Raw genomic sequence first — 25,492 nt, 5'->3', positions numbered from 1 at the left:
AAAGCCTTTAGAAGACGCCAAACTTGGCCTCTTGTTTATCGTTCATTTTATTATGTTTCCACGTGTTTGCCCAGTCTGAGATTGTCGTTCTGCTTTGCTCTGGGAAGCTCTGGCTACCTCAACTGTCTCTTCTGGATTTGCCTTAGCATTTTTTATCTCAGAAGTTTGGATTCTTAACCTTTGCTTCTCAGTCACTGGCTCTGAACATTGATCTTGCCAATTTCCCTTCTTACAGCCCCAATACCATGTTCCCACAATTTGTCAACACCAGTTTCTTGTTTGGAGTCTACAGCCCTGCATTATTACCTGGCCTGCAGTTCTAGGTGACTGGTATCACGGTCTGACTTTAGTAGTGTCAGAATTAACATCACTCTCTCTAGCCACTTTGTGCTTTTCAAAGAGTGATCACATGTAAGTTTATTGTTAACTCCATTCCCATTTCACGGTAAGAGAACGGATCCAAGGATACCACACGCTGATGGCTACACTGTAGTGTTGAGGATGTCAGTCTTCATTACTATGCACGTGTAACACAACTCAGTGTTTCTGCTTTGGTTTAAGAACTGTTTTTTTTTCTTTAAGACAGGATTTCTCTGTGTAGCTTCGGAGCCTGTCCTGGAACTCAATTTGTAAACCTGGCTGGCCTCTAACTCACAGAGATCCACCTGCCTCTGCTTCCCAAGTGCTGGGATTAAAGGCATGTGCCAGCACTGTTCAGCACTTGATTCTTTTAAAATGAACTTCAAAAAAAAGTTTTGTTTTTTTATTAGCTTTATCAAGCAGGACATAGGGTTTGTATTATTTAAATAGTATACAATCTTTTAAATACTGTATGCATAGTTAGCTACATATAACATTTCTTTTGTTTTGTTTTGGAGGCAGGGTCTCTCCCTGTAGCCCTGTCTGTCCTAGAACTTGGTCTTTACACCAGGCTTGCTTGGCCTCATACTCAGAGGTATCTGCCTTTCTATGTATCCTAAGTACTAGGATTAAAAGTGTGTGTTACCATGCCTGGTCATGCAATGCTTCTTTAAAGTTATCCTATTCATAGCTGACAGATTTTAGGATATTTTTCAAAGAACTTGTATTGGAAGGTACATAGTTACTACTGTATAAAATATTAATATCAGTACATTTAATTTAAGGTTAATGCTTCTTGAGTGGTAGGTGGTCATAAAGCTCCATAGCTGACTGTTTCAGTTATATTAGCTATTTTATATTTACAGACACTGCATTCTAAGTTTCCATGCATATTGTCACTTAACTCTATTCTGTGTTTTTGTTATTATAATTCCTCTGGCATTTTTCTTATTTAAAGATGATATATTACATTGTACAATTTCAGAGATAGAATCAAATCTGTACAACTATTTTTAAAAGTAGTTAATACTACTTTTAAATTCATATATATCTTACAGTGATTCAATATAAAATATTTTAAATTTAGGAACTAGTAGAGGTATTGAGATGACAAAAGACACCATGAATTTCACAGACACAGGTAGGAAAACTACAGAGGGATTAACAGAATAAGGAAGCAGAGACACAGAAATACTGAAAATTCACACTTTAAAAACTGGAAACTATATGGATAAGAAGGTATGGCATAATAATTAATAATAATCCCATGAAATCCACAGTTCCCTTTAGAAAGGAAACCGGGGACAATCCCCTACGCAGGCATTAGCTTTAAGTGCTAAGTCTGTTTACAGAGAAGGCAGTAACTAAAGATTTTAATGATAGTGAATAGTAGATAAATAATTTACAAGATAAAAGCTTGGCTTAAGCCACTGCAGTTTGGCAGATGGTTCACTCCTGGGGGTTAGTAAGTTACAAAGAAATATTTTGTTATCATTATTGACTTTGTTTTAATAAAGTCTCATAGAAAAACACTTAGTTTATAATGCCGTTTCTCCTACCTATGACTAGCAGAAACCAAATTTATCTTATTAAATTAGTTTGATACATCTAATAGATATGAAAATTTAGATTCAAGAATGAAATGGAAATCATAGAGTTACTATAAAATAAGCAAATGTTTTATATATATTTGTATTTATATATATGCATGCATGCTGAGCTATTTATTAAAAACCAAAACACCGAGGAAGATGCATGCTCCATGTGGGCTTTGAAAAGAGGAGAACAATGAATGAGGAGAAGGTAAGTGGAAATCATATGACTTGAAAGCTCAACACACTCTCAAATATTTCTGTAAATTTATGAACATAATTTTTAACATCTATGGAAAAAGTAATGAGCCTTTATATGCTTTATCCCTTCAAGTTCTTTAAGTAATATAGATGAGGTAGTTACACAGTATTGGATCAGAGATATAGGGTCAAGGATAATTTGCCATGATTTGGGTTCAATCTGTATGTTCTCATTTTGAACCCTTTTTTCTCAGTTATTATGTCATGCTTTATAGATTCTTTAGAGTTAAGTATGGGTAAAAAAAACAACAATGGCATGCCTAGGGAAAGAAAATGTTGGCTTTTAAGACATAACCATGTGAGCTATCTGAGGATAAATTCCTGCCTTAGTAGGCTTTGCTAATGTATCTGGAAACATGTTAGTTATGTGTTGCTACTACAAACAAAATCTGGTAGAGCTTGTTTTAATATAAACAAAGAAAATGATGACATAACTCTGGCCAACATATGATACTTCATTTAGCTCCCATGAGATTAGATCAAACAAAAAAAGAGGTTTTATATACACCACTATGTAAACATAACACACAACTAATCGGTAGGTAGAATTAAGCACTTTGTTCCTGGAGAACTCCTTTAGTTGTACAATTCTGGGTGTGATTGTGTCTCACATGACCATCAACTCCTAAGCAGCTCTGCGAAGCATAACTCTTGAGTTGTCAGGTGGGAAGGACAGGTCAGATACCAATTCTCTTTTCTCTAGTCCAGACTTCCAGTTAAGTGAAAAGAAGTAAGGGTAAGTACTAACTCGTCTCTCTGTATGTGCTAATTACTTGTACATCACAGATAATTGCTGTGATAAACTTCTGATGAAAGCAGCTCAAGGAAGGAAGGAGTATTCTGGCTGATAGTTTGGGAGTACAGCCCATCGCGATGGGGGAGGTACACTGCAGCAGTGTGAGCCCCTGGTCACTCTGCCTTTGCAGTCGGGAGGTAGACAGAGACAAGTGCAGGCATTCCACCAGCTGTCTTCTTTTTTATTCAGTCCAGGAATCTCAGGCCATGGGAGGGTGCTACTGACAGCAAGGGTACTGTTTCCTCCTCAGTTAAACTGCTCTGCAAATGCCCTCACAGAAGAGTCCGGCAGTGTGTCTCCTAGGTGATTCTAAACGCCTTCAAGTTGACGATCCAGACTGTCACAATGCAGTAACTGTTTAGGTTAGTTAGTAAGTTGTTTCATATCATTGGTCCAGTACTCAGCTATGCTTTGCTAAGTAGTTGGACTGAGTTTGATATAGGCACTTCTTCCTCTCTCAAAGTTTCATATAGTATGATCACCATTTCAAAGGATCCCTGGATAGTTCCTCATGGCATTTCTTGTCTTTCCTCTACCGAGGGTACACATTTGTGGGTTTATTGTTTTTTTCTTATTTTTTTGTTCTTGAGAGTAAGTTTAGCTATGTAGTTTTGGCTGGCCTGGATCTTGCTATGTCATCTAGGTTCACCACAAACTCATAGAAATTTGCCTGCCTCTACCTCCTGAGTGCTAGAATTAAAAGTGTGAGTCCCTATGCCCAGGGCAGGGGGTTTAATAATTATTTTGGAGAAATATAACAGAAATACTTCTCAACAAGAACTAGAAGATTAATTTACAAGTATAAGGAATGGTATAGGTATACTAATGTGGCTATAAAACAAAATTCCGATGATCTTAATATAATTAAAAGCGATTTATTTATCCCACATGAATTTTTGTCAAACTAAAATGATCCCTAGGAAGCAAAAAGGCCAATGGGCTATTCTGACTCCGGGTGCTGGCCATGGAACCCAGGATCTGTGCATACTGGGCAAGCATGCTGTCTTTGATTTATATAGCCAGTCTTTAGTTGTGAACTTCTAACAGAGACAGAGATATAAGGCCCGTTTGATCTTCTCTTGGTGGGAAGCTTTACGAAAACACACAAAAACTGTTGTTTTTCTTTTGCACTGGATCTTTTCCTACTCTCATCCGTGTCTTTATCTGGTAAGATTAGTAGACATTAAATAGAGGCTTTGGTCTTGATTGCGCTGGGAAATGTGTGGGAGACTGAGCTCAGCTAGCCATAACTAGATCAAATCCTAAATTTATAACTTCCTCAAGTATGACTCACGTAACTGAGTGAACCACACTTTGTATTAGTTTTTCATTCGAAAAGGGGGGGGGGGATAATATTTTACTGAATGCCCTGTAACGAGGGTTAGAAAGAACACATATAAGAGTGCATGGCACACACGGAAGGAATGGCGCCTGACAATTATTAACTGTGAGCAGTAATGAGCGAGTAAAATCTGTGTACATTCTCAATGTGCTTTTCCCTAGCACACGTATACCATGCCTGAGGCCACTGTGGGAAAGAAAGCCTTATTCAATGTTTGTTATTGTGAAAACACTACACATGTAATACATAGATATGCTTTTTTCTCATCTCAGAGAAAGGGTTATATGGTGTGACTACAAGTACTGATTTTCTTACTTTTAGCTAGCAAGACAGAGAAAATGGAAGCAGTTTGTATTAGTTAAGTGAACATTTGTTAACCTACGTTACTGGAAGAACCAGAAAACATGCCTCTTCGAAAGCTAAAAATGGGTAGAGCATTGCCTGTTTACCTAGAGATGGGATCATGAATGTATTCATGAAGATAGCATTTGCACTGACAGGAATTTCAGTGGGGTTGATGAGGCTAGTGCACAGAAAGACTAAATAATGTGTTCAGGGAAGAGAACGCAGTAGTCCTGGGCAAAAAGGAATCGGGGTGGACTAAAGCTTTATTGTTTTAATCTTGGGACCTCAAAGTTATTCAAAGTGATCAATAGATCGCTTATGTCCGTTAGTTATTGTTTACAGAGGTAGCAAAACCACATTTATGTTATGTGTGTATGTATTAGTTTCTCAGGGATGCTGTAACAAACTACCAGCTAGAGTTGGAATGCGAACAGGAGTGCACTTTAAACTGCAAAGATTCTTGCACAGGTCTGGAGACCAGAAGTCAAATAAAGGTCACCTCAGGCCATCTCTCCTTGACGGTAGGTACTACAGGAGTGTAGTTCCGTGTTTCTGGTGGTTGTCAGCAGTCCAGGCTTCCTTGTCCTCCTGCGGCAGAACTCCAAGGTCTATCTGGGTATCCACATGGTGTCCTCTCTTTCTGCCTCACTTCCTCTTCTCTGTGCTTCTTTGTCACTTTTCTTTTTAGATGGACACTAATCCTACCCAGTTAAGACTCACTCCCTTCAGTATACTTGTATCTGAACCTACATCTACAGCCATCTTCTTTTCTAAATGAGATACAAATGAATAGGATTGGCTATTAGAACTTGAATGTTTTTTCCCAAGTATTTAATAATCAACTCACAATATGCATGTGTGCCCATGTATATATGCTTTAAATATAAGGCATGTGCTTTATAAAACATAACGTTTTGGGCTAGTGACAAGGCTCAGGGGGCAAAAGTGCTTGCCACGGAAGAGTGACCCTATTCATCCCCTGGATGTCACAGTGGGAGGAGAGAAAATTGTCTTGTGACCTTTACACACCTGTGTGCCTGTGAGTGCACACATACTCACAGACAGAAATGCACACATACACATAAATAATGAAATTAAAAAGTAAAGGTTATTTAATTAAAATTTTAATATTAAATTAAAAACAGAAAGCAATGGATGGATATTAAATACATAAATCTCTAGGTAAGAATCTAGGAGTTGGATAAACATTTTTAAGAATTGAGACAAGTGGTGCACACTCCAAAATGTTGGGAGTCATAGATAAAAAAGAGCCAAAGTATGGAGGGAGGGGGGCCTTGGCTCGCAGATGGACATTCTAGTCGTACTGTGACAGACAAAGAGTCACTGCTGATGCCTGGAACAGAAGATGTGGATGAATGTAGAATTTGTAGCGATGAATAAATTAAGCATTCCAGACCACTATCTGCTCGTTAAAAGCAGACTGAAGATTTATTCATGGGATGGTGGGCCAGTGACAGTGGGGTGGAGTCCAGGAACCCAGGTGTAAACTTTCTAGCAAGATAGCAGCAATGAAAATGAAGAGGGCTATTTCCATCCATTTGTATGCAAAATTCAAGAAGTCCTTGTTTTTTATTGCTGAGTAGTACTCTAATATGTATAAATTCCATACTTTCTTCATCCATTCTTCCATTGAAGGGCATCTAGGTTGTTTCCAGGTTCTGGCTATCACAAACAATGCTGCTATGAACATTGTAGAGCATATACTTTTGTTGTATGATAAGGCCTCTCTTGGGTATATTCCCAAGAGTGGTATTGCTGGGTCCAGGGGTAAGTTGATCCCGAATTTCCTGAGAAACCGCCATACTGCCTTCCAAAGTGAGACAATGGGGATGTTCTGTTGGGAACTCACCAAGGCCAGCTGGCCTGGGTCTGGAAAATCCGGGGATAAAACCGGACTCTCTGAACATAGCGGACAATGAGGACTACTGAGAACTCAAGAACAATGGCAATGGGTTTCTGATCCTACTGCACGCACTGGCTTTGTGGGAGCCTAGGCAGTTTGGATGCTCAACTTACTAGACCTGGATGGAGGTGGGGGTTCCTTGGACTTCCCACAGGACAGGGAACCCTGATTGCTTCTCGGACTGGGGGGGGACTTAATTGGGGGAGGGGGAGGGAAATGGGAGGCGGTGGCGGGGAAGAGACATTAATCTTTAATAAATAAATAAATTAAAAAAAGAAAGAGGATAAAAAAAAAGAAAATGAAGAGGGCTATACAAGCTGGACTGGACTGCCGGGAAGGATGGGCCAATCGCTGCTGGCTTAAAGGTGGAAAGACGTGCATGTGGTGGTGCAACTGCACACTTACATCATACTTAAGGGCACACGTGTGTGTCAGGGGACCTGGGATAGTCTGTGTTTTTTTACATCCCAGAAGACTTATTTTTATAGTAACTTGGTTTTTTTTCAGATTGACTTCCTAGTTAGTTTTTAGTGTTTAAGATGATTATTTTTAAATATAAAATATTTACATTTTAGCTATTCACTATTTCAGCTGGTGATTTGCAAATTTATAATAGACATACAAATATCTGCTGGTTGGTAAAGATTAGCCTGGGTCAAGTTAGGTAAAAAAGTTGAATTTCTGTGTTATGTTTGTGTTCTCTATTTAGGAAAAGAAATTGGATTAAAAAATGGGGTGGAAGGGTCCAATGTTGAAGAAAACTTAAGTTTAAATTTGATGAAGTTGTAAATAGGTTACAATTAGTCTTTATGGATATAGGTCACTCAACACACATAGCTCCTGTATATGAAAGAGTCAAAGACACATTTTACTATATGCTAGCTACTGCTAAACGAACCTTATAGGACTGGGTTCTTCCCCGTGGGATAGGTATTATCATGCCTGTCTAAGGAATGAGGAGACTGACGATCGCACAGCCTAAGTAGATTGCACAGATAGTGAGTGATTCGGAGTTCTGTCCATTTTCTACAGGGCAAGGAGCTGGCGAGCTACAGAACACTTTAATCAGCAAGCTTTAAACAGTATTTCTGAAACTTAATAAAGTGTGCAAAAGTGAGCTTTTCCCACTTTGAGTAGTGATAGTTTTCTTATTTCTCATCTCTAATAAATGAAAATGAACAAAAAAAAACAACAAACAAACAAAAAAGAAAATGAACACACCCTTTGCTCGAGACACGAAACAGAAGATTCAGAGCTGTGAAAAGGATATTAGACTATTCATGGAGAAAGGAAAAGGAAAGTTCAGACTGTCAATGTTTATCAAAGCTCTCATTCAAGATGTCTAGAGTAAAGCAAGAGGTACAACCTACTTATATATATATATATATGATTATATATACATGGTATATATGGTATATATATATATACATATAATGTGTGTGTGTGTGCACACTGAGATAAAATCTTTCATCCTGGCTTTACATAATTTAACAGAGATTCAGCATTTTAAATTTTCCAGTGAAATAGTTCTCGTAGAACTGGATGACCTGGGTCAGGTAGTTCTAAATGTCACAGGACATTTAGATCATCACTCTATGAAGTCTTAGTTCTCAAGCAGTTTCAATGATATAAGCATTTTATAATTCCATTGCAATTTCAAATGGACATATTAGTTATCACTTCTTTCGGTTATTTTTGCACATAGTGGGAGTTTAGACTAATATCACACAGCCAAGAACTAATAGTAAGCACAGGCATGAAGAAAGTTTGTCCTGCACTTCAGAAATGTTTACAAGATCCTGCATCCTGAGAGTTGACTGAAGGGCCAAGAAAAGAAGATTAATAAAAAGAAAGATATTATGATGAATTTGTATGTTGACTTTTTTTTCGTTTAGAGGACAAAATGATTTGAATGCACCTAAGGCTTTCTAATCTTTCTGGTGACTGGCAATATGTCTTTATTGAAAAGGGCAGACCTCTTGAAATATTAAAGAAACTATATCCTTGGTGTCCAGGGAGAAACCGGCAGTCATGCTTTTTTGGTTCTAATTCATTGTCATCAGAGATATTACATTGTGTGTGTTGATGTTTTTTTATTAAAAGTTTCTCAGGGACTAAGGATGGTCGTGACGACCCCCCACATATTTGGATAATCCAAACAAATCTTGTGACCGGCATACGCCTATGGAGCAGGGAGCCATCCTCAACTGGCATCATACCTGGGGATCCCTGGGGATTTCTAGCCCGGGATGTTCTGCTCCACCCAACTAGGACACGGGCGGCGAGGCAGGGAGGCGAGTTCGAGGGCAAGCTCGGCCCAGGAGGCTCCCGGTTTGACAAGTTCTATTTTTAGTGGCGCCTATAGGCGCAGGTGTCACCTCTCCGGTGGCGGGGGATGGGGTGTGGGAAGCCGCGCGCGACATTGCACCTGTCTCCAGACCCCAGCCGCGAGGCGGGGGTCGCGGGCCCACGGAGGGCGAGGAGGGTCACGGCGGCCCGGAGCAGGTGGCCCGCCGCTCCCCGCACGTGGCCCGCCGCGCCGCGAGGCTGAGGAGGACGCCAGGCGGCCGCGCAAGCTGTGTCCTTCCCCTCAGGGCTCCTCCCCGCGCACCTGCTCACCTGTCTGTCCGATCCCGGCGCGCGTGGGGGAGGGACGAGGGGTGAGGGATGCGGAGGAGGAGCGCCGGGAGAAAAGAGGGGGTGCAGCGAGGGCTCCGCCCCCCCCCCCACGGGCGCTGCGCGCAGGCGCAGTGGCCGCTACCGCAGGCAGGGGGCGGCAACATGGCGGAGTGAGCGGCGGCGTCGGGGCTTCACAACAACAGCGGCGCCGGTGGCAGCGGCCCGAGCTTCGGCCCCCGGCGGAGGGCGGAGGACAGTGCGAGGCGAGGCAGCATCCCCGCGGGGGGCCGGGCCGGTGACAGCGAGCTGTGGAACTCGGTGACGGGAACGCTGAGGGGATCTGGGAGGAGAGATCCGAGAGGCGAGCGCCGAGGAGGCGACCCGGGAGCGGAGCTGGGGGAGACGGCTGCGGCAGGCTGGGAGAGGACCCGAGAGGAGACCTCCGCGGCGACCCCCCCGAGGCGATTGGCCGAGGCGCCCCGCACGGCCGCCGGGCCCGGCTGAGGCGCGGACGGGAGCGGGCCCCGGCGCCGCGGCGCTGGTGGATGCTGGGGCTGCGAGTCGCCGGCCGGGGGGCGGGGGCCGCGGCGGGGATAACGGAACCGGCGGAGGCGGCGCGGCGGCGCTGCGCGGCTCCTCAGCAGCGGGGCGGATGGCGAGCGACAAGCCGGGCCCGGGGCTCGAGGCGCAGCCCGCCGCTCTCCTGGCCGTCGGGGCCGGCGGCGGTGGAGGCGGCGGAGGCGCCATGGGGGAGCCGCGGGGGGCGGCCGGCTCGGGCTCCGGCCCGGTGGTGCTGCCCGCGGGGATGATCAACCCTTCGGTACCGATCCGCAACATCCGGATGAAATTCGCCGTTCTCATCGGACTCATACAGGTCGGCGAGGTCAGCAACCGGGACATCGTGGAGACCGTGCTCAACCTGGTAAGGGTCCCCCCGGGCGCCCGCGCCCTGCCTCCCCGCGTCCCTCAGCCGCCCGCTCGCCCGCCCGCGCGCAGCCACGGCCACGGCCACGGCCACGGCCACCGCGCCACCTCCCTCTTGTCACCCGCGCGATGCCCAACTCAGGTTGGCTTTCTAGCACTTCCGACGACCGTCCGTTCGGGCCTGGACCGTGCGTGGAAGGGTGAGGCGGCCCTTGGGTCCTCTGGGGCTTTTTCCTCTCTTCCTTATAATTGTCCATGCTGTGGCTCCGCGAGGTGACAGCCCGGCCCCTGGGGCACGACACCCCCATTCCACCTCCTACCCTCCCCCCCGCGCGCCTCCAGCTCCCGAAATGCGAGAAGCGCACTCGGTCCAACTTGAGCAGCTGAGGGGCTGTGTTTTCCGGGGAGGGCGACGAATGATGCAGATTTTGCATCTGTCCTTCTGTACATTCTGAGGCTGTGATGGAGAGCGCGGTGCCTGCGCTCACCCCGACTCCCGTCTCCAGGCTACCTTTCCCTCTTTGTAATCATCGCTCTCCTTCCCTTAGCCTTTGGGGGGTGTGGGGCGCAGAAGGTGTTAAAATGGAAGGGGCACCCGATCATACAGGTTGGTTCCTGTGGTTGCCTTCTGGAGCGTGGCTTGCGGAGAAAGAGCGGAGGGAAAGATTTCAAAGGCAGCCTAGGTTTTGGCTCCTTTCATGGCAAGAGTTACTGCAGAACTGTGTATGACTTAATGTTTTGCGCTATCTACAGGGAGTCTAAGCAGTGTTCCTGATGGCAGGGAAAGAAAGAAAGGAGAGGAAAATTCTGAATAGAGCATAATTAAGGGTGGTTCATGGATCTTGCGTTTTGTAAATGCAGTGGTTTGGAGATATTTTGTTCTGTTTTGTTTTTGTTTTCTGCAGCAAAGCTTTTCAGTTTCTTCTGCAACATCTAGCCCTTGACATTCAGTAAGGTTGGGTTTTGGAAGGCAAGGTGTAAATCAGGAGCAATCAGTTGACCATTGTACTTGGTGTGAAGTCGAGGGATTAAAAAAAAAAAATGCTTGCTAGGGGATTTTTTTTTCCCATACTCATGTAGTCTGAATTTTCAGTGAAGCAATTATTTTTATTTGATGTGCTGGAAAATTGAGAGAACACTGCAGCTATGGCAGCGGTACTCTGAGACACGGATTAGATAATGTCTGTGCTTTATGAACCTCTGAGATTCACAGGAAAGTTGAAGCACTTGTTTTTCTTTCTGCTAGCGTGTCAGGTCAAAGATAGGTTATCTGTCTTTACTTTGCTGTATTTATGGCTGCTTGGATACAAAGCACCTCTTTTAGTTTTGCGGACCTTTCAAACAAACCACCACAAAAGTCAGTGTAAGTTAGTGAGGTTGTTATCCCATAGGCATAACCAGTTCTTTTCAAAGCAGTAGTGTGAATATGGTTTTCTTTTTATTTTACCTTATCTCAAATAGGCCATTACTTTTATCGTTACCCACCCACCCCCTTTTAGAAGACATGCAGTTTCAAGAAATGTATTCATGTGTTAGCTGCTACCCAATTTATGTGCATTTTAAGGAACATACACACACATTTTAAGTTTTTCCATTTTTCTGTAGTCAATAGGATTTTTACTTTGGATGATGTGATAATGGCATTTGTGTGCTTACCTAGTGCGTTGTAACCTGATAAGAGGTAGTAGGGCTCCTGATTTGAATATGGAACCAGTGTGGACTCTGTAGCAGCCATGCCTGCTGGATCAGTTCTTAACAGATGGGTTCGTTAGATACACAGTAGACTAAAAAAGGAAGTGAAGTATTTCTTTTTTGGTAAAAAAAGACATTTAATTCTTCAGTGAAATGAAATCTACCGTAAATGGTGCAAACATCTTTTTCTTTTTAAATATTTAGTTTTAGCTTACACCTTAGAAATAATGTGATACCAAAATTGCATACACCTCCATTCCCCAATTTGATCTTTGCATGGAAATACTAAGTGCAATCTATTTTCAGATGGAGACTTTTGAGGTAAAGAGTAGATGGCAAAGGAGCTATTCATTAGTATGTTGCTGGCTGTATTGTAGTTCCTGAATTAGCCATGTGAGGTATAGGTTTTGGCATTGTAGATTTAAGGTTAATTAACCTTAATAGTTCAAAATAGTCGTACTTGAAATTGTGGAATTTTAAGTTGATTGTTAAAAGTATATTTACAATTATAATAATTATCAAAGCCTTATTTTTATTTGGTAAGTAAGCACAACTAGTAAAATTCATTTGGAGTACTGAGTGATATGTTAGAAGTTGGAAGCTTTTAAGCTTTTAATATTTCTAAAATGAATTTCTTTTACTTTGGATCTTAAGTTAAATGTGAAAGCACAATGAAAGGTGGACACCTTGAAACATCACTTCCATTGGCCAGTGACAGGGAAGGAAAGGAACTAATGAGACCTTGGGTTTCTACAGTGTCTTGGCGTAGTCAGTCACCTTTGACAAAGTATTTCTGTTTGTTCCTGTTCATTCATTCTTGCTGTATAATGAGAAAATATGAGAAAACTGGTGTTTGGTCTTCAGGTGCTGTTTCACATTTGCCTTACCTGAAAAACATTTGCAAAGTAAAGTCTGAGTATGTAGTATAATACAGGACTTCATAGCTCTGCTTGAAATTTTTCTGCTTTTTATCCAAGGCAGTGGGCATTTCCCCTACCCAGGGTTTGTAGGGAAGAATGACAGAGTAACAGATAAAGTGAATGATGTCATTGTAAGTGCTTGTCTTGTGTATCATGGTGTTGTAGGTGACTTAAAACATCCAAATATGGAACAGAGCTTTCAGGAAAGCCACCAAATTAGGTTGAAAATAATGTTACATAGCCAGTGTCAAGGATTTGCCTTGTGGCTCTACTAGTGACCGAAACTAGTCAGGAAGTTGGCTTCAGGAGGAATTTTTTTATGTAGCATCATAAGAGAATTTATGTTGAAGAGGTTTTATTGGTTGGCTTCTCACGTAAAGCAGGCATACTCAAGTCATTGTTTCCTTTGCAAACATACTTGACATGTGTTTATAGAAAGTTTCTACTTCCTTCCAGGAAATGCCATGTACATCTCATGTCTTATCTTCGTTTGGAACACAGAAGTTTCTTTTTAAAAACGTATTTTTTAGGAAAGATAAAAGAGAATTAATATTTAATAAAATAATTACAACAGTGTTTAAAAATCTTTAGGTAGTATAAATTTTAAATATAATTGTAGAATGCAACTGTAGTCATAGATTTGTTTCATGAGTTATTGAATTTGATTTTTCTCATGAGTTTATAGATTATTTTAAATTACTATACAATGTATCATTGTGTCTTCAGTTGTAGGAATGATAGTATTCTAACTTCTTAAAAATATAAATGGTATAACAGTTTAGTGTATTAAAAGATGCAACTAAATGCACGAGGGCATTTAGACTAGTAAATTCCTCTTGGTATATGGATCATGTTAGTTTTGTGAGGGGGGTATTTATTTATTTATTAATAAACTATGACTGTAACCCTTCTTCCTTGAGAGTCTCTTCATTTACAAATTGGTAATCAGAATAATTTATATTTTACTGATAGAATTTCATAAATCAAATACATTTAAATTGAATTTATTAAATATATATGTTGTATGAGCTGGCCCTTTTGTTTTTCCCAGCCACCTGGCTAGCTTACACCTGAAATAACCACACAGAAACTATATTAATTAAAACACTTCTTGGCCATTAGCTCTAACTTTTTATTGGCTAAGTTTTACATCTTAATTTAATCTATTTCTGTTAATCTTTGTTTCGCCACGTGACTGTGGCTTACTGACAAGATTCTGACCAGCGTTCATCTCAGGCAGGAGATCCATGGCGTCTGCCACTCTGCCCTGCCCTTCTTCCCAGCATTTAGTTCTGTCTACTCTGCCTACCTAAGTTCTGTACTATCAACTAGGTCAAGACAGTTTCTTTATTCATTACCCAATGAAAGCAACACATAAACAGAAGGAACTCCTACACCATTTCCCCTTTTCTGTTTAAACAAAAAGAAAGGCTTTAAATTTAACATAATAAAATTACATATAACAAAACAGTTATTAAGTAAGAATTATAGTTATAATATTTATATCTATTTTATTTTTATTATAACAAAGGAAAACTATAACTATAACTTTATTTTCTAACTCTATCAAAGACTTTAGAAGGATATAATATTACCCGTGTAAACTGGAAGTGTATTATAAACAACTTTTAAAACTGTAGAATTGACAGAGACATCTCGCTGTCTGGACAGTTACCCAAAGTTTTTTGTGATTGGTTTAGGTTGAACATTTCTCCAAAGGTGGTCATATAATTGGTGCCAGGACTTTTTGAACCCTCCTAGTTAAGACACTGAACAGGTAGATTCTTTAGTATATGGCTGTAGTTTCTGCTTTCAAATTTGACCAAGTATGAATTGAAGAGAGCTAAATGTCTTCTTGATTCAGTATCAGTGCCTCTGTGCCTGCCATGATTGACTGTCTTAGTTATTTTTCATTGTCAACTTGACACAGTCTAGAGTCATCTTGAGAGAATGACCTTGATGGAGGAATTACCTAGATCAGATTGGGCATAGTTATGGGGATTATTGTTTTATTTGATGTAGGAGGGCCCCACTCACTGTGGGTGGCATCTTTCCCTGGTTAGAAGGCCCTGAGCTCCTAAGCATAGGCCTTCAAGCAAGCTAGCAAGTAACATCCCCTCATGATCTTTGCTTCATAATTCTGCTTGAGTTTCTGCTCTGAATTTTCTCAAGGATGAATTGTAAAATGAAATAAACCTTTTCCTTCCCTAAGTTGTTTTTGGCCTTGGTGTATAGCAGCAACAGAATAAAACTAGAACATTTAAATGTTCTTTTAAGATACATTATCGTTATTAGTTTTGAATCAAATGAAGTTGGGTTTTTATCAGTTGTGAATGGAAAGAATTCCTCTGCTAGCACAGAATTAGTATTTGAAATGAGACATTTTAAGATACAGAGTTTACAAGCTGAGGTGGAGTGTGAGGCAATGAGAGGATTGCCTTCCTTGACAACTATTTTTTGATGGTTATAAAGCAGCTGTTTAAATTGTCACCATGTTACCTTGCTACACAACTGTTTGGGCTGGAATTTAGGGATGGTAGAGTCTTCTGGGAAACTCTTTGGGACCCCCTTATAATGTCTAACACTAGAACAGCTTGCTTTGGTCTAAACTTGCATGAAAGGAAAAGAAAATGTTTTTTTTTTTTTCCAAAGTGAGAGAGGTTTCTTCTGCAGTAGCTGCATCAAAGATGGAAGAGCAACAAACTATCAAGAAAATTGTAAGCGCGAAGGCCATTTTTACCTTATGCTAAATTGATAAGAAAGAACTTTAAATGATAAATGTTCCATTCAGGTACCTCATCCAGTGTACTCCCAGCTTCCAGACATACGTCAAAGTGAATCCAGTCTACAGAGCATTAAATGAGAATGCAGCCAGGGTGGTAGAGTAGCTGTGCCACCTCAGCCTTAGTGTTTGCTTATTGTGCTGCAGGGAAGATCTTAAGATGAGGGTGGAGGCAGGACTTAGTTCTGTAAGACTACAACTTAAAAGCTGAGCCTAAATTGATAGCCTGTATCTCGGCAAGACCTATTGTTTTGGTTACTAATTCAAGCTCTTGACTTAAGTACATAACTAAAAGTCCAGTAAGGTTTTAGGGAAACTGTACTTCCAGAAAATACTCAGCCTGATCAAAAGCCCATGTTCTTCTTCTTTCTTTCTTTCTTTTTTGTTGCCAGTCAAGTCTTTATTATTCATGTTTCTGCTAGAACACAGCTGCACATAAAAGCAAACTTTAATGTCATAGTAGTAGCTAAATTGTATCTGATGAAACAGTGGAAATCAGTCCAGGATGACTGATAGAGTAGAAATAATTGGCCATTCATACGGGAAAGAGCAATTGAAGAAAATATTCTATCTTCAATTCTTTTAATTTAGATACAATATCCAGAAGCTGAGTGGCTTATATTCTAATGATTATACTTGTTTTCCTTTTTTTGAAAATAGACTTTTTTTCTCATGTAATATATCCTGATTATGGTTTCCCCTCCCTCTACTTCTCCTAGTTCCTCCCCACCTCCCTTCCATTTCGATCCATTTCCTTTATGTCTCTTATTAGAAAACAAACAGGATTCTAAGGGATAATAATAAAATAAAATATGATACGATAAAACAAAAATTAACCCATTGGCATTGAACAAAACAAACAGAAGGAAGTGATTCCAAGAGAAGGCACAAGAAACAGAGACCCACTTATTATTCCCACACACAGGAATCCCACAAAACCCACTAAACTGTTAGCCGTAATAGAAACACAGAGAACCTGGTGCAGACCCATGCAGGACTTGTGCATGCTGCCTCAGTCTCTGTGAGTTCATATGTGCATTGCTCCTGTTGATTTGGAAGGCCTTGTTTTCTAGGTGTCCTCTGTCCCTTCTGGCACTCACACTCTGCCTCCTCTTCTTCAGGGTTCCCTGAACTCTGAGGGGAGGGGTTTGATGGAGACATTCCTTTTATGGGTGAGTGTTCTAAGATCTTTCACTCTGCTTAATGTCTGGCTGTGGGTCTCTGTATTTGTTCTCATTGCTGCAGGAGGAAGCTTCTCTGATGCTGGCTGTGCAAGGTCCTGGTCTATGAGTATAGCAGAATGTCATTAGGATTTATTTTATTGCTACTTTTTTTTTTAAGAGCATTAATATGTAGTTTTCCCCTAGGTCCCTGGGATATCTAGTGCCAGGTTCTTGGTCATCTATGAAGTGTCTAGTGTGGGTCCTGTCTTGTGGAGTGGGCCTCATGGCAAATCAGATATTGGCTGGTTACTCTCACAAGTTTTGTGCCACCATCACCCCAGCATATCTTGCAGTCAGGATACCATTGTACATCCAAAGGTTTTGTGGCTGGATTGGCGTTTTGGTAGCCTACAAAAAATTCCCTTTTGTATCAAAGATGCTAGCTAGCATGCAGGGTAAAAACTCAATGTAGGCATCAGCCCCATTTCTCCATGTTCAAGGCTTTGTGTAGGTGTTGTCTTTAGCAGTAAGGTCTTGATGTCAAGTTTGTGGAGAGCAACTTATAGTCTTGGCAACAGACTGTGTTTTGGGGGATTCCCAAGGGACCCCTTTGACTAGCAACTCAATTAGATGTAACTCTATACTGAAAGCTTCATTGGTGACAAGAGATGACTAGTTGGGGCTCTGTCTTCTCCCTCTGCATTTTTTGGCAATATTATTTAGATTGCATATATATATATATTGCCAATGATATATAATATAGTCATATATATATCATATACACACACATATGTAGACTCATATGTATGAAGATTCTGCTGTAATTGTTTTCTATATTACTCCTCAAATGGCCCTTAATTTTAGTTGTCTTTTTAAACTTTTTTTTTTTTAATTTATTTTTCGAGACAGGGTTTCTCCGTAGCTTTTGGTTCCTGTCCTGGAACTAGCTCTTGTAGACCAGGCTGGCCTCGAACTCACAGAGATCCTCCTGCCTCTGCCTCCCGAGTGCTGGGATTAAAGGCGTGCGCCACCACCGCCCGGCTTTTAGTTGTCTTTTCCTGTATTCCTTTCCTTGGCCTCTTCTTCCCTCCTGCCCCCCACTTGATCTTCCTATTCTAGCCACAGCTATGCATTTACAACTGTATTTCCCTTTCCTAAAAATATGTATCTAATTGCCCTAGTTCCTTAGTCTATATCTAACCTCTGTGGTTCTATGGATTGTAGCTTGGTTATCACTGACTTCACAGATAATGTCTCTATATAAGCAAATGCATACCATATCTCTCTTTCTTGGTTTTGGATACTTAACTTGGGATGATTTTTTTTCTATTTGCATCTATTTACCTGAAAATAATACTCCATTGTGGATGTGTACAACATTTTTTTTATTCATTATTTTTGTTGAGGGACACCTAGTTTGTTTCCATTTTCTGGTGAAGTGAAGCAGCAATGAACATGATTAAACAAGTGTTTTGTGGTAGGATGAAGTGTCCTTTGGGTATATGCCCAAGGGTGGTACAGCAGGATCTTAAGATAGATTGATTCCCATCTTCCTGAGGAACCATTGCACTGATTTTCATTGTGACTGCACATGTTTGCACTCCTACCAGAAATGGATAGTGTTCCCCCTACTCAACATCCTTGCCAGCATGAGCTGTCTGTCACTTGTGTTATTGATCTTAGCCATTCTGACAAGTATAAGCTGAAATCTCAAAGTAGTTTTGATTTGAACTTCTCTGGTGGCTAAGAATGTTGAATATAGTATTTCTCAGCCATTTAAGTTTCTTCTATTGAGGATTTTTTAGTACCCCATTTTCCAATTGGGTTGTTTTCTTGATGTCTAGTTTTTGAGTTCTTTATATATTTTGGATTTTAGCCTTTTATTGAATGTGGAGTTGATAAAAATCTTTCCCATTCTATAGGTTGCTGCTTTGTCCAAATAACAAGGTATATTGCCTTACAGAAGCTTTTCTGTTTCATCAGGTCCCATTTATTAATTGTTGACCTTAGTGCCTGTGCAGTAGTGTTCTGTTTATAAAATTTTTTCCTTTGCCATTGAGTTTAATGCTATTTCCTACTTTCTCTTCTATCAGGTTCAGTATATCTGGTTTTATGATAAAGTCTTTGATCCATTTGGACATGAGTTTTTAAGGATGATTAAGTATGGATCTATTTGCATTCTTTTGTAACCATCCAGTTTGACCAGCACTATTTGTTGAAGATGTTCTTTTTTCTAGTGTTTATTTCTGGTCTCTTTATAAAAATCAGGTATCCATAGGTATGTGTATTTATGCCGGGGTCTTCAGTTCTGTTCCATCGATCAGTGTCTTTGTTTTTATGCCAAGATCGTTCTTTTTTATTACTAAAGCTCTGTAGTACAATTGAAGTCAGGTGTGGTGATACCTCTGGTAGTTCTTTTATCATTCAGGATTGTTTGAACTGCCCACAGTGTTTTTTTAGGAAGTTCTCATTCTAAGCCTGAGACATCTCAAAGAAGTGGGATGCCTGAGCAGTAGACCTGCTAGATGGAAAATATCCTAAGGAGGTAACAGAAAAGTGAGAGAATGAATAGGTTCTTCCAAAATTAGCTGCCTGAATAATTCCATTTGCCAGGATGTGAGATTATGGTTATTCTGTCCATGGATACACTTAGAATTAGGGGCTGTGATTTACTTTACAATATGCTTGGTTAAGTGACAGTAATCATGGTTTGTGTGTGTGTTTAACTATTTCATATTAGTTGTATGAAGAGTATTTGAATTATGAATTTCTTTTTTTTTTTTTTTTTTTTTGTGGCTACATTTCGGAAGAGCCTTTATTTTCCCATGAACTTCCTTTTTCTCACATCTTTATCTCTTAAAACTTTTTTTTTTTAAAAAAAGAGCTATGTGGGATCTCTGCCATTTCTGTTTGCATAGAGAAAAAAATGACATTTTTCTATTTTCTTTTTTCTGTTTAAGGTTTAAAGAACATTTCTTTTTTTTATTTATTTATTTATTTATTTATTTATTTATTTATTAAGGATTTCTGCCTCCTCCCCGCAACCGCCTCCCATTTCCCTCCCCCTCCCCCGATCAAGTCACCCTCCCTAATCTGCTCGAAGAGCAATCAGGGTTCCCTGACCTGTGGGAAGCCCAAGGACTGCCCACCTCTATCCAGGTCTCCTAAGGTGAGCATCCAAACTGCCTAGGCTCCCCCAAAGCCAGTACGTGCAGTAGGATCAAAAACCCTCTGCGATTGTTCTTGAGTTCTCAGTATTCCTCATTGTCCTCTATATTCAGCCAGTCCGGATTTATCCCATGCTTTTTCAGACCCAGTCCAGCTGGCCTTGGTGAGTTCCCGATAGAACATCCCCATTGTCTCAGTGTGTGGGTGCACCCCTCGCGGTCCTGAGTTCCTTGCTCGCGCTCCGTCTCCTTCTGCTCCTGATTTGGACCTTGAGATTTCTGTCCCGTGCTCCTCTGTCTCTGTCTCCTTTCATCGCCTGATGAAGGTTAATATTTATGAGGATGCCTATGTGTTTGTCTTTGGGTTCACCTTCTTACTTAGCTTCTCTAGGAACATGCATTATAAGCCCAATGTCCTTTAGTTATGGCTAGAAACCAAATATGAGTGAGTACATCCCATGTTCCTCTTTTTGGGTCTGGCTTACCTCACTCAGGATAGTGTTTTCTATTTCCATCCATTTGTATGCAAAATTCAAGAAGTCCTTGTTTTTTACTGCTGAGTAATACTCTAATATAATACCACTCTTGGGAATATACCCAAGAGAGGCCCTATCATACAACAAAAGTATATGCTCAACTATGTTCATGGCAGCATTGTTTGTAATAGCCAGAACCTGGAAACAACCTAGATGCCCTTCAACGGAAGAATGGATGAAGAAAGTATGGAATTATGAATTTCTTATGTAGCTATATATTGTCAGCTTTTGGAGTTACTACTAAGAAGGATGTATGATTTGAGGTGAACAAAAATAGTGTTTATAAGACTAAAAATTAGACTGGATGCACTAACTTAACATTATGTTTTTTAAAATTTATTTTTATTGATGATGGTAGGGTGGTGAAATCATCTTCTGTTTCAGATAAAGACAGTAGAAGTATTGATATAAAAAAGTTCTATTATCTACAGGCAGTGGTGGTGCATGCCTTTAATCCCAGCACTTGGGAGGCAGAAGCAGGTGGATCTCTATGAATTCTGCCTGGTCTGCAGAGTGAGTTCCTAGAGAGCTACACAGAGAAACCCTGTCTCAAGAAAAGTTCTGTTATCTGTCTGTCTTTCTGTCCATCCCTCCATCTGTCTGTCTGTCTGTCCTTCCACCTGCCTGCCTGCCTGTGTACCTCCCTATCTATGTGTCTATCTATTCTATGTGAGTAATATGACCCCAGTGTTATAGATTTTTTTGGACTTTGACTGCTCAGCATCTGGTCTTTTTTGCTGTTAACAGTTTGAGATTTTTGACATCTATTTGAGGAATTACGTTTTCCCATTTTTATAGTTTGGTGTTTCTTTGGACCATACTGATAACTGGTTTATCAGAAACAGAAACTGTTTATAAAATGTAGCTATACTTTTTAGACAGTTTGATAACATATTTTATTCTGTTGCAGAAATTTTCAGTGAGTTGTTAAAATGCTAGAATGTAAATGTAAAGTTGACCGGCAGTCTTCCACAGTGAAAGGAGTAACACAAAGATATTTGAACCAAGAGGTGAATTGCAGAGGGTATCTTTGGAACATCTCAAGTCCGTTGGTTATATGTTCATATGTTTCAGTGTGTTAAGATAACTCATTTCCTATTTTGCTTGTGCTTGTTTGAGTCCTTTTCCTCATGATTGCATGTCAAAGACTCCTAATACTTTAAATTATAAATTGAAAAAAAACCCTTAGGGTATTAAATATTGCAGGACAAACAATAAAAGTATGGATTTTCCAAAGGACTTGTATGTTTCAAAAAGGAGAAATAAACATGGTTAATTACTATCAATATTCATTCTCACTAAACAAGAACATGAGGTAGTAACATGAACAAAATGATTATTATTTGTTAGGGAATGCAAAAAACATTCTTAAATACTGTTGCTGAGCATAAAAATGTTATAATTGTATGAATGTAATTTTAGCAGTACTTATCAAGAATTTGAAAAAGCTTTCTGTGCTTAATTCTTAGTTTTTTTGATTGTTTTTGAGAAAGGCTGGCCTAGAGTTTACTGTGTAGCAGGATGATTGTAAGTTTCTGTTCTGCCTGTCTGCACCTTCTTAGTGCTGGCAGATGTACTTTACCGCACCCTGTTTATGTGGTGCTGGAAACTGAAAGAAGAGCCTTATACACGCTAAGCAAACATTGTACCAACTGAACCAAATCTCTAGCCCGAGGCTTCTTTAGTTTAGGAAAATTTACCCTTGGACAGGTTAGAAAGTAAATGTAGTTTAGTGTTATAAAGCAGTTAACAACAATCTATTTGGTAGTAGGAAAAAGTTAAATAATTTTACAGCCGTGTTATAATTATTATACAGTTTACAGTAATGATTTCTCTGTTTTTTTTTTCTGTCATGTCTCTCTAATGTGGGTTATCTGCCTGATTCGATTGTTGTGCATATTAAATGTAATTATTACATGCAAAGATCTTAGGGCATAGATAATATTTACTACTTATTGTTGTTCATTTTCTTAGTCTGAAAAAAAAGAGTAACTTAACTAAAACAAATACAAAATATCTGAGCCTGGGAACCTATCAAAAAGATCTCAGGTGTCCCCATCATGTACTCCTAAATCTTGCTCTCATTTCACATGATGCCTGTGGTACTCTCTCTCCCTCCTTACCTCCCTTCCTCTTTTCCTTTCTTCTCTAATTTCCTACTTTGAGGAGGGTAGAGACTAGGAAAGGAATAGGCATGAGCTAACACATGTTTCTTTACCTGGAACCTGCTGCGTCTGTTCCTTCCTTCACATGGCTGAGTCTTACATGGATATACAGTAAGGCATGAATGATGATCCCAGGAAAATAATACCCCCCTCTGGGAATATTTGTTTAAATATTTAGAAAACTACTTGGATAACAAGCCTAAGGGGCAAGTTATAGGATTAAATACCATTTCATGATTACTTAGTTTTAGAAAATAATTTCAGTGATAGTCTCAATGACTGACAATATCCTGTTCATTTGTGAACTTGAACTGTATAGCCTAATTCTTAGACTACTGTTTCTTTTGAAGATACTGTCTTTTACAGCTAGGTTCAGAAAGTAAGACTGCAAGAATGGGAAGCAGTTAGACAAGTTAGACAATTATTTGGTGCTGAATAGCTTTGTTAGACTTAGATCCTTAGATTCTAAAATAAGGTTTCTTCCTCATTACTAGATAAAATATGGTACCCAGAGATTATCTCAAAGGTACCATTGTGTGAGGAAATGACATTGAGTGGTAATGCTTCCCTGAAGAGAGAAATAAAAATGTATGCGGTACAATTGGATGGATTTACACACAGAAGTTACTTAGCAAAAATTGTATTGTGAGCTATTTTTGAGTTTGAAAATGATTTATTACACAGTATTGTAAGTGACCTTTTTACTTTTATGTTTTTACCTTTTTACTAGGCAGATTGGATCATTTGTATAGTATTTGGAATCAAAAATTAGTGGTATAGATTAAAACTATTCAGAGAAAAAGTAGGCTTGGTGACATTCTTGTTGAATATTAGAGGTAGTATAAGATGCATTACATACATGTGCTTGAATACATATTGAACTGCCCTACTTACTTTAATGATATAGATAATGTAACTTCTAATTATTATGATTTCTCTCTTAATTTGCTAATGTAGAGCAAATATTGATACAGGATTTTTATGAGATTGTAAATGTTTAGATATGTCTCCTTTTCATAAGTGTTTTCCTTTGCTGAGGGAAATAACTTGTGCTTAAAGTTGACATATAAGCATTTCTGCTATATTGCCTAGCTTTCACTTTTGGAAGAGGAATTGGCATAAATAGGTTGGCCTTGTTTTTACACTTTGATTCTTGATGGCCTTTTCCAGTTCTTGGAGTAAGTAAGTTCTTGGGGGTTTATTATTATTGTCACTTACAGAGTCTGGCTGAGGTTAAGGGGGGCTTGTCTGAGGTTGTGTAGCTGCTTGCTTCAGGGGTGGCCTTCCAGACTAGATCCTCCATTTCTAAGTTTGCTGTTGTTTATAATTTCCTTGGTAGTAATGATATTGGCAGTGTGCCAGCAGCATTATTGACTCTTTATATCTCAGTTCAGTCATCATCACCTGAGATATAAAGGCATCAAAAAGCTCTTTGCCTTTTCATGTTAAACAAATTCTCTGTGAATGAGTTCTAGAATTTATTTTTTAAGGAATGTGAATTAATGTAAGAATATCTTCTCTTTTTAAGAGTTACATCAAGTTGCATATTACCTGTGAAATTGTCACTATTGTTCAACTCTCATATTCTTCCTTTTTCCTAAATCATTCCTACTCATGTTTAAGACTGGTCTTAATTATTACCTATTTAAGCAGACCTTCTCTGGTACACCCTTAAAACGTGCTCCTCCCATTCTGCTCTCTTGTATGTTTTGTTTATACCTCAAATTCAACACTTGAACATTCTAATTGTTTGTTTACTAGTTGAACTACCTGGAGAATTATAATCCCTTGAGGATCATTGTATTTATTATCTCTCAGCTTGCTATTTTGAATACTTAACACAGAATCTGGCATTTTGTGGTGCATAGCTACCTTCATATTTCTGAATATTTTTCACTTTTGATATAATCTCATAAATAGACTTGTTTTGGTCATGTTCTACTTGGGAATTCTGTACTTGCTGATTCTTTTGATTTCTTTATTGGCCATTTGCTTTAGCATTTCTTTGTTTACTTTTACAAGTAAAGGGATACTAGTGGTATCTAGGTTTATATATGCATAGTTAATGTTGAAAAGAAAGTTATCTGAGCATTGAAGATGTTAAGGAGACATGGTGCCTTTCCTATGGTCTGATAAGGTCTGACCACTGTATGACTTGATTAGATGAGAATGTTGGTTGAAATCCTAAGTGTTTCACAGACTAGGAATTAACCAGTTCCTTGACTTTATCCATTCTACCTTTTTTTCTGTTTGTCTTGATGACTATAGTTCCCTTTATTTTGTGACTCTCTGGTTTATAACTTTTAAGTAGAATCAAGCTTTTTGTTTTTTGACAGATGGACTTTCTTTCCAGTTTAATTTATTTTTCTTTATCATTTATTTTTGCAGGCTAAATTACACTTTTAAAAAATTTATCTGTTTATTTTACACCCTGGCAGTAGCCTTCTCCTCATCTTCCCCCACTCCCTCTCTTCTCCTCCCTCCTCCAAATCCCCCAATCCTCTCCTGTCTCCATCGAGGAAAGGGCAGGTCTCCCATGATATAAATAAAACATGGTATATCAAGTTTCAGTAAGGCTAAGAACTTTCCTATCTATTAAGCCTGGAAAAGGTGACCAAGTATGAGGAATAGGGTCTCAGATGCTAGTAAAATATTCAAGAGACAGCCCCTGTTCCCACTGTTAGGAGTCCCACAAGAGGACCAAGCTACACAGCTGTAACAATATAGGAGCCCAAGGTTGTGGATCTGTTCCACCTTGACGAAAGGTCAGAGAGTTCAGGCCTATTCTTGCTTCTTCAAGGTTATGACAGGAGACTTGACCCACAGGGAGTAACTGCCTACAGGATGGTTGGCCTAAGGTGTGCTTGCTGCATGTTCTGCCTAAACAACAGAATACTTAGCTCA

At 39.8% G+C, this 25,492-nt stretch overlaps 1 protein-coding gene across 3 annotated transcripts in view; it reads left to right on the top strand.

Annotated features, from left to right (window-relative positions):
* Positions 1-9,797: 9,797 nt before the first annotated feature.
* The window catches only part of Nbea (neurobeachin), a 492,297-nt gene continuing 476,602 nt past the window's right edge, over positions 9,798-25,492 (top strand). For 2 of the 3 annotated variants that reach the window (XM_075950838.1, XM_075950840.1), the window contains exon 1: positions 9,807-10,161. In XM_075950838.1, coding sequence (XP_075806953.1) covers positions 9,892-10,161 — 270 coding nt within the window. In that variant the 5' untranslated portion in view covers positions 9,807-9,891. Of the gene's footprint in view, positions 10,162-25,492 lie in introns of all 3 variants that reach the window. The other variant, XM_075950839.1, reaches the window with a different exon arrangement.

This window comes from Microtus pennsylvanicus, chromosome 16, assembly GCF_037038515.1.
Source record: "Microtus pennsylvanicus isolate mMicPen1 chromosome 16, mMicPen1.hap1, whole genome shotgun sequence".
Lineage (NCBI taxonomy): Eukaryota > Metazoa > Chordata > Mammalia > Rodentia > Cricetidae > Microtus > Microtus pennsylvanicus.
This window is presented reverse-complemented; position numbering and strand designations above follow the sequence as displayed.